The 10,468-nt window shown below is 40.6% G+C and overlaps 1 protein-coding gene across 2 annotated transcripts in view; it reads left to right on the forward strand.

Moving 5' to 3' along the window:
- cspg4 (chondroitin sulfate proteoglycan 4) overlaps positions 1–10,468 on the forward strand; it is a 64,043-nt gene extending 53,575 nt beyond the window's left edge. The window contains exons 7-11 of one of the 2 annotated variants that reach the window (XM_041038834.1): positions 733–937; positions 1,246–1,377; positions 2,845–3,005; positions 5,240–5,423; positions 6,305–10,468. In XM_041038834.1, the coding sequence (XP_040894768.1) occupies positions 733–937; positions 1,246–1,377; positions 2,845–3,005; positions 5,240–5,423; positions 6,305–8,127 (2,505 nt within the window). In that variant the 3' untranslated portion in view covers positions 8,128–10,468. The remainder of the gene's footprint in view (positions 1–732; positions 938–1,245; positions 1,378–2,844; positions 3,006–5,239; positions 5,424–6,304) is intronic. The other variant, XM_041038835.1, reaches the window with a different exon arrangement.

A 10,468-nucleotide genomic window follows, 5' to 3' on the forward strand; every position in this document is an offset into this window, starting at 1 on the left:
GCTGCACAGCGCAATTTCATTTCTAGATATAACTGATGAAGCCTCTTTTCTCCTCATCTTCCTGCCCAAAGCTTCTTGCTCTTCATCCGGAGGCTTGAGAAAGAAGGAGCGAGAGAGCGGGCGAGAGAGGAATCAGAGGCCGAATGGCTTTCAAGATCGATATGTACCTCTTACTGCAGGGTACCCTCGGCTCACTCTCCCAACTGATTCCAGCTATTTAAGAATGTCTTTCTGAGGGGATCTGGCCCATTTCTTTCAATTAATGCTCCTTTCAGCAAGCCAACCATTAGAAGTCCATTAAAGCCCCTCCTCCCGGGGAGAGTCATTCAGCCTCTACTGCTGTGCTCCATCTTCTGATAACAGGAGCTTCTAGACTGCCATGGAGAAATAATTAACCTTTTAAATTGTTACTTTGGAGGTGGCTGTTTGTAGGATGGGTTTGGGTTTTTGGGCTTGATTTCTTTTTCCAAGTTTCCTTATTTGTTTTATTTCTTTTTCTTTGCTTCTCTTTCTATCTGTCAGTCTAGCTATCTAAGAAATTTCTTATACATTAAAGTACAGCATCATATTGTCTTTTTATACACAGCGTGCACTCTAATAATCTTCAGATAAAACTCCTGACCCCTGGCTTGAATTACATTCCTCCAAACATGAGTCAGACTGAGTGATCTCCTGTGTCTTTTCATCTCTGTTTCTCATACTCTCTCTTTCTCTCTCTTTGATATTTCACAGGTTCTTGCTGGAGAGGAAGCTGATATCACATCCAGCATGCTGAACACAGAGGATGCTGATACCCCTGCAGAGGAACTGGTCTACCACGTCGAGGTGCCAACCAATGGGATAGTGGCGCTGGAAGAGGCTCCCGAGAAGAGCATCCTGAATTTCACACAGGCTCACATAAACAGAGGAGAGGTCATCTTCATTCACCAGGGTGAGGGTGAGACTGCTTCTGTAGCCGCATTATCATCTTCTACACCAGTGTCTGAGTCTTAATAACGAAGTAATCGATAAGTCACTGTTATTGATCAACAACCTTATTAAACCACTACAGACATGCTGTGGTTCTGTTGTCTGAAATAGTCTGCTTACAACTTGTGTCAAATTAAAGTTTAACACATTTATTTAATTACCTTTATTAAATTCTTTATAATTATAATTAATTAAAAAAAAGAAGGAAGCAAAGAAACAAAGAATTAACAAACTGAATGAACAGTAACAAATGTCCAAACTGGTCTGTTCCTCCAGGTGAGCAGTCTGGTGGTTTCAGTTTCACCGTGACAGACGGCGAGCACACGTCTCCTCTCTACCAATTTGTCATCACAGCCAGGCCTCTCACCATCACCACGGTAACGCATGAGGAGCTCATAGTATTTCCAGGTAAGATGCCAAAAATCCCCCAGATTTTAAACCGTGAAGACGGCAGTGATGGGAGGATAACCACAGTGACGAATGCGTGGTGACTTGCTCAACCCAGTCATTACAGCTGCATAATAATAGGCCCTTTTTTAAAAAAAACTTCATATTTCTTCTGTTTTGTATCTATGTCAGACATTAAGAAAAAAAAACATGGTCAGTCACAGAGAGCTTGTCCAAACCTCACTTAAGTTATTCCTTTGTAATAAATAGAGTTCTTGTATGGAATAATCCCTTTTAGGATTAGTTTTCGGTCCGTGAATGGTTCCCACATCCCTTCAAAGTCTCTTCAAAGATTTTCCCTTTATTGCACATATTAATTTTCCAAAAATACTGACCTTGAAAGTCCTTTTGACCACTGGCTAAGAAATGATTTTTCCAAAACACACTAACTTTATATGTGCTGTGCAGATAACAAAAAAAGCATAATTTTTTTTCTTCTCCTCCTGAAGTTACACAGTAGGAAGTATACCAAGTATACCATATTTAAGACCCAAACATCAAGTCAAGTCAGTTTTATATATATAGCACCGAATCATAACAGAATTATTTACAGAGACCCAGCATTCCCCCAAGAGCAAGCACTTGGCAAGGAAAAACTCACAGGTCATAATCAACAATGCAAGACACACGAAAATAAAACTCTCCCAGAAATATTTGATAACAGGACATGGACAGTGATAGAGTGTCCCTCTATCCTTTCTACATTTAAAGTAATGGTATATTTGTTTTGATCTTAGAACTTAGATGTAGTCTTAATTTTAAATGTGTCAAAATGAGTAAATGTGTCAAAGACTTTTGTATTTTTGTTCTTTTAATCCTCATAGGAATTTAATTTGAGCCTATGTAACTGTTGCTAAACAACAGCGCCAGTGGCCACAAATGGTGATTGCACAAAACCGAAAACAGCAATGAATGCGCCTTTGTTTTTCAAGACTCTTTTAAGCCAAACAATATTATTTTTGGAGAATATAAGTACAGAAAAGACATAAAGTTGTCAAACTTATTCATGTCAGTTACACAGTGTCAATGCTAACATTACTACTTGCTGCTAGTCATACCAGACCAAGTAAGCTTGGCTCGGCAGTGAACTGAATTCAACACGGGTCCGTTTTACTGCCAATTTAAGATTGTATTTTTTTTACCCAGTCGCAATGTCATGGTGCCTTTAAAAGACTTTTTTCAAATGACATAGAAGATGAGTCGTCACATTTTTTTAAGCCTGGATAAAATTTTTGAAATAAAACTCTCCACATCCAGAGACTCTCCTGCACAGTAGTGTGCATGAGTTACTGAAACTGCTAAAGTCTGAGGCGAGTCTAAACTCTGCTTAATTGCACGAGCTTAACTATGCTGCCAAGAGGCCATTTTCCACAGAATCATCTCAGCACTCAGAGGACCGCGTGTGTGTCTGTGCGTGTGTTTTCACAGGGACGAGGCAGCAGATCACAAGTGCCAATCTGGGGGCTGTAACCAATGAGGATGGAAATGAGATAAGCTACTCGCTTATCCGCCCACCTCGTTTGGGAAGACTCATCCTGGCCAATGACAGGAACCAGTATGAGGAAATTACCCGCTTCTTACAAACACAGGTAATTACTTTTTCTGTGTGTGTGATGATAGATGTGTGTTTCTGGGATGTGTTTCTTCTAGGGCACATTAAACTAATTTCCTCCCTTCTTGAAATTAATGTTCTCCACTAACTTATAAATATTAATAATAATAATAATGGTAATAATAATAACTTATTGGTAGCAGTAAAAAGTATATAATAAACTTGATAGACAAGCTCTCTCAGTGTAGACTAAACCAGCTGTAACTTGGTTAAAGTGGGACAGCAAGTCAATAGCTGTAAAGAATGTCCTCGCCAAAAGAATGTCCTCACCAGAAAAGCAGCACTTCAGACACTTGAAAATGACCTGCTCTTTGGTTACATTTTCCTGAAAATGCATTGCTTTGTTGTTCTCAGCCAAATAGTTTGATTTTTTATTTTTATTTAAACAAATATTAGTCATAGAAGTAACAGATCAGAAAATGCTGTTATGAATTGTTTTTTGATGTCATCAGGAGTCACTGACAAACAGTCTCCTTTGATTTTTGAGGTATAAGGACTTGTAACTAATGTGGACTGAGCTGGTCGTGGTTGATGCATTGATTGATAGCAATTAACTGAATATTCCAATATCAATAATTATCAGTTAAACATTAAATTGACCATTTCCTGCGTCTCTCCAGACAGTGTAACTCTAACCCCAAGCTTACGTCACCTCAGCCCAAACTTATTACTAATTTTTATTACTCACCATTAACCCCAGCTCACCCGAAACTCCAGACTGACCTGCTTTATCACCTGATTATTAGCACTAGACTGTCCAAATAAAGTTTTATTATAGTAAATATGTGCTCTAACTGCAGTCTGTTTAATGCATGAGTGTTTCAGTGACCTTCAAACTCACAGCATTTGAGGCATGAACATGTTCCTCTTCTTTACCAGCAGGGGGCCTCATTGAATATGACATTGTGCCACTGTGATGTTTGGGGTCCTCACTGGCATGAGGTTCTTAGCTTATAGGCTTTTAGAATTTTGAGGTTTTACCCTTGAGAGTTTTGATTAGATTTGACTGCAGCATTGCCTTTACCCTCATTATTGTCAAACAAATCTCTTGTGTCCTGTATGTAGTGGACAAGGCTGGAGAAGTTTCAAAACCTTTAAACACTGGGGGGCACAGGCAAAGGATAATACCCCAAATCAGGAGATTTCAGTGATTTATTTACAACAGTTTTCATTTTAGCTGTACACATGGAAAAGTACCCTCAAAGCAAAACAAAGAGGAAAGAAAATTTCAGTCACTGAGTCCTGAGTATAATAAAATGTTGACACCTACATGTTTTGGCAAAACCCTTCATCAGGGTGTGGCTCTTGACTCTAAAGAGTTTGTTTGGTCGTTATTGTGAAAATGATTTTATATATACACACACACACACACACACACACTTCTGTGCATGCACCGCAGACCTGGTGTCTGGTGTTGTCTGCTATGGTGGTTGTGTGCTTTCACTCTCATCTCCATCTGATTCAAGATTTCATTGCCATTCCTGACATCTGAGCGTGCTTGGATGAGCATGAGAACAAATTCTTTCCATGCAAACTGCTCCGTTCAGAGTGTGACAGAAAATCTAACACTAGGCTGAGCTGAAAACAAGATTTGAGGAGCTGAGTTATTCTGCAGTGTCTGTGTTTGTGTGTGCGTGCATTAAATAAACTTGAGCACATTTGTGTGTGAAAGAGAGATGGAGAGAGAAGGGAAGAGTTGAGTTTAGGACACAGTGACCTCAGAGAGCGAACACAGGCCGTCACATTCCAGTTCTCCAACCCGTATCCCAGTTCAACTGAGCCAAACCACTGCTGCAGCCAGTTGAGCTCCCTTTTTACTGTTGGGCTTACAAACGTCAGAGGGAAAGAGAGCAATAAAATATTTGTGCAAACTTAAATGTCAGTCCTCGTCTATAAAAATTACTCAAGTCAAAATAAGTTATCAACAAGTGACTGCAGACAGAATGCCACTATCAAAATTGACCTTAAACTGACATAAAACTTTCATATTTCCTGCAAAATTCAGTTGGAATGAAACCAAATCTTATAGTTGCTGGCCTAGTATGGGTTTTTACAAGATACTCATATAGAGTTTCCTAATACCTATTTTAACATCAGATTTTTGGCCAAAAGATACTTATGGCTGCGAGTGGATAAAACATGCCAAGGGTAGCACTGAATTTCATCAAAAACAGCTCATCATCTTCTGATTTTGTTTCCCCCGACACACAGCTGGAGTCAGGAAAAGTCTACTATGAGCACCAGATGCCTGAAGAGCCTTTTTGGGTGGTGACAGACTCCTTGGAGCTCACTTTGTCATCTGAACCAGCTCCAAATGTCCGTCACGTCCTGCCCATCACCATCTCTTACTTTGCTGCTCACAGCAACATCTCCTCACAGCTGTGGAAGAACAAAGGTACACGACAAAATGAAAGAGAAACATTATTTTCACATGGATAAATTTAGTATTAAAGAAGTGATCAGAAAATTGTTACTGGTGTACACACATTTCCACAGATGCTGCGATCCACAGATCCTACAAATCCCCATTAGGGGGCTCTACCTAAAATAACAGTACAAGAGTTCCAATGTTAAAGCATTGATTTCACCAGCTGTAGCCATGTTCTGTTTGAATGGACATGTAAGATACTGTATATATTTATTTCTTTAATATTTATTCATACAGGGTAGGCTGTTAGCAGTTAAATAGAATAAACAAACATTCATCCATTTGTCCATGCCCTGGGATCAAATCTATCTATACATATATTTTTTTTTAATTCCACGTCTGCTTGCTTCACATATACTTTACTGTATATTTATGTTGATGTGAAATGGCAGCTTGTTTTGAATAATTACTTTACCTTGCAGTCACATTTGAATCACTGTTCAATCTTAAAAAAAAAAAAAAAAAAAAGACAGTGTCCCTTCTGGTGAAAATCACATTGATGTCCATTTCTGATTAATCTGCCATTATGCTGGGAAAGTGCCTGAGTTGTATCTCATTATTCTTCATTTTAATTTTTCATGGAGAGAAACTTTCTTAGCATCTAATGTAATTCTTCATTGCCTGAAAAGGCCAAAGTCATAAAGGGATTTATCACCCCTGCTTCTGTCGCTGCCAAAACAACAAGCACCCTGCTCCATCTGTCTCTCCTAACGTGCCAACAGCCTAAATGTACTGTGCTGCATAATTGAACATGGATGGGGGACAGCCAAAACTGGATAGAAAGTATCTCTGAAAACTGAATTTTATGACATTTATAATTTCTGTTTGTTTTTATTGTTTCCTCTCAGGTCTGGAAATTGTGCAGGGCCAGAGGAAAACCATTGACAATTCAATTCTGGATGCCTCCAACCTTCTGGCTAGCCTACTTGAAGCTGAGCAAGATGATGTGGATGTGGTTTTTGAGATTAAGCGTTTCCCTGATCATGGTCGTATAACCCTGGGTGGTCAGGACCTGCCCCGTAATGCCCCATCCTTCATGCAGGAAGATGTAAATCAAGGAAAGCTGGAGTATCTCCATGATGACACGGGGGCCTCTTTTGACAGTTTCTCTTTCAGGGCCCATCTAAAGTCTGAGGGTCGTGGTGTGGCCTCACCTGCCAGCTCCGTGATCCTGGAGGAGATCTTTAACATCTCAATCAAACGGCGAGGCTCTGACCCACCTGAACTTGTTACTACAGACATGCTCTTGGAGGTTCTTCAAGGCTCCATGACCACCTTGACCCAGAGGCATGTCAACACTCAAGACGAGGACAGTCCACCAGATGAGGTGCACTTCAAGGTGACCAAAGCCCCTAGCAACGGTCGACTGGTTGACTCCATCACAATGGACCCCATCACTGAGTTCACACAAGAGATGGTCAATCGCGGGCAGGTGGGTTTCTACAGCGATGACAGCCTTGCAGATGGCTTCATGGAATTCATTGTGTCAGATGGAGAACACCAAACAGAGCCACACACGCTCCACATCGGTGTCCTAGCTCGCACCTTGCTTCTTGACAAAGCTACTGAGATCAAGGTGAAACAAGGTGATGATGAGACCCTGGTGACTGAAGAGATGTTGAGGGCCACCACCAGGGGCCCTGTTGAGGAGGACATCCTTTACAAGATCACAAGTGTTCCTAAGTATGCAGCTGTCATGGTAGACCGGCAGCCCACATCAGCCTTCACCCAGAAACAGATCAAAGAGGGCAGAGTCAGTGTGCGGTTTGTGAAGTCCACTTCTCCTCGAGATAGTGTTGCATTTATGGCTCGCAGTCGGGCTGCCAATGTCTCCTCTGTCCTCAACATCACAGTCCAGCCACTGGCCAACATCGCTCAGGACCCTCTCTTACCTCAAGGTACACTTGTCCAACTGGACAGGAAGCTTCTGGATGCAACTCCACTGGCAAACAAGACCAGAACATCCCCCACATTCACTGTCATCCAACAGCCACGGGGGGCTCGTTTTGTGAGGTCTGGAGGTCCTGGTGCAGGTCAGCCAGTGAACACATTCAGCCACAGGGACTTGGATGAGGGCCGTGTAGCCATGGAAATCCTAAATCGCTCCTCTGGATCACGAGGTGTTGTAACTCAGGACGAGGCCCGCTTTCTGCTCAAAGCCCATGGGGTGCCTCCTGCCGAATGTGTGCTTTCCTTCCAAACAGGCCCCTATAATGCTTCTGGGGTCTACCCTGTCACTCTGTTGAGGATTCCCTCAGAAGCCCCAGTCACCACTCCAGCTAGCCCCCACTGGGGAGATGTGGAGCCCCGTGGAGATGCCTTCACTACAGCATCTTCTGGCTCTAACTCCCACAGGAAACCACATGTTTCCCGACGCAGCAACTTCTGGTCTATTCTCATCCCGATCCTGGTAATCCTCCTTCTCCTACTGCTGGCAGCCATCTTGGCCTACTACCTGATTCGTAAAAACAAGACAGGCAAGCACAACGTCCAGACGGCAGCATCCAAGCCCAAAAATGGAGAGGTGGCCAGTACAGAAACTTTTCGCAAAACGGACCCAGCCAATAACATCCCTATGTCCAGCATGGACTCCAAAGACGCAGACCCGGAGTTGTTGCAGCACTGTCGGACAACGAACCCGGCCTTGAAAAAGAACCAGTACTGGGTCTGAGACACCTTAAGATACAGTAGGACACAGAGAGAGGTGGATCCTGAAGTGTTTGGAAGCCTCCTCAAATCATTCCTCTCAGTATTAAAGACCTCCTGCCACAGCAGTTTAAATGAAAATAATGTTTTGACGTCATTGGTTATTTACTTATCTAAACACAACTGTGGACAAATTCTCAGGCAATGAAACACTGAATACTTATTGGCAAAGAAAGAGGCAGTTTCTTATCTTATGAGGTTCATGCCATGTCTATTTATTTTAGTTTTATCATTCCTCTTTGTCAAAGGGCACAGATGAAGACATAAACATGCCATGTGTTTGCAAAAAGTATTTTGGGTGTGCTCTGCCATTGTATTCTTTATGATATCATAGGCCAATATTATTCATTTAAAGTGGATAGGTAATTTAAAGTCTTGGTAATAGTTTGATTTTAGTTTTGTTGCATCAGAAAAGTTGTGTACATAGATGATGAGCTAAATAGATTGCTGTATTATCGAGAAGATGACAAACTGCCTCTTACAGTTTTCTCTTTATTTTTCAATGTTTGAAAGGTACCGCTGTATGTTGATTCTCAGGGCTAAATTCAGTTTAAAGAAATAGTTTGATATTTTGGAAAATACACTGATTCACTTCCTTGCTACAAGTTAGACGAGAAGATTGATGCCAGTCTTGTGTCTGTAATGTGTCTGTAAAATATGAAGCTACAGCCAGGACACAGTTGTGGCAGTCTTCTCATCTAAATCTCAACAAGACAGCCAATAATCTGATTTCCCAAAATGTTGATCTATTTCTTTAATGTCAACACACAACAACATTTCAGTAGTTCGATGTTTGGATGGAAAGCAGATGGTTTATCACTAAAAACAGTTTAAAATCCAAAAAAATGTTGCACAGGTTTGATTGAATTTAGCTCAGAGTCATGTCATCATCTGTCACATGTTATTATTTCTGCATGCTTCCAAAGTGCTTGTAAATATTCACTGGACTGGCACAGCACTGACCACAAAATTACATTGTACACAGTTTGTAGACCACAGGCAGTACATTATTCCGGTAGTATTGGTCTTTAACACATCCGTATTGGCTGACAGGCACGGGTGAGGTCATCTTAACTTGGGATGTTTCCAGTTTCCAAGTGTACAATTAAGAATTCATAAATACTGGTTGGTGCTGGGATGAATGAATAAAATTCTCCACTGGTTTGGTTATGTTGATTTAAAATGAAGACATTTACAGAGTTTCAGTCTTCAAAGCTATTTTTGATTTTAAGCATTCCATATGTAAGCTGAATATACAGGCTGTCATCTATTGAAATCATGAGGTTTTTTTTTTTTTTTTTTTTAACTCTTTTGACTTGTTTTGTATATTGAGCATTACTGTAAATGAGACTCTCCTTAGCTGTCTTTCTTTTGTCATGGTGACCTGTCACGGTTAAGTTATCTGATTGTTGAATGTTGAATGACATACTTAAGCTGAAGTAGAAAGTGTACAATGAGAAATTCAGAAAACTTTTTTGATCCACGATAGAAAAGAAAGACTCAACTAATTTTTCTGATAAAAGTGTTTTGCTCATTGCTGTATATTTCTTTTCTCCGACTGTATACCGATGACACCTTATTCTACGTTAGTCATATACTGAATATACAATTATTTCTTTGCAGTATTCAGCGTCTATTGAACGTCTATTTCTATTTTTGTAGTGTTTTGAGAGCTGGAAATGTAGGTAGAGATTTTACAGACAGCACAAAGCTCAGAAAACAATGTGTTTCAGGCTACTGTGTATTTCCAGGGACATTATCTTTTACAGATAGCTGAAAAAAATTATAGGTCCTTCCTTCAGGATATCACATCCACATCTTACCATTTTTACGTATTAATATTCTGTTTTGGGATTAGATTTCTGGGCGTCAAAGTATATGTGGAAATAACTACATTTAATTAGACAGATCAACTACAAAGTACGTGTGTGTGTGTGTGTGTGTGTGTGTGTGTGTGTGTGTGTGTGTGTGTGTGTGTGTGTGTGTGTATGCTTGTGCAAGTGCCCATCTCACTCTTCTGTTTACTCTGCTCACAGAAGGTTGAGTTCATGGCAGAGTTTCATCACCATCCCTCATTTTTCATTATTTATTGTTTCTGTCACTCCCCACACATCAATTTGTACTCAAGTTATGTGCTCTGTCAGAGATTAAACTCTTATCTGTAAACTGCAGGTGCCTTTGAAAATAATGGTAATACAAAGCAATGTTTAGAGTCTGAAAATAGAACATAAATGTCTATTAAAGCTGCAGTATGCCTCAGAGCTTGTTCTCAGCACTAATGGAAATAAAATGTTCATGCAACCAAA

Source organism: Toxotes jaculatrix, chromosome 5, assembly GCF_017976425.1.
Source record: "Toxotes jaculatrix isolate fToxJac2 chromosome 5, fToxJac2.pri, whole genome shotgun sequence".
NCBI lineage: Eukaryota > Metazoa > Chordata > Actinopteri > Toxotidae > Toxotes > Toxotes jaculatrix.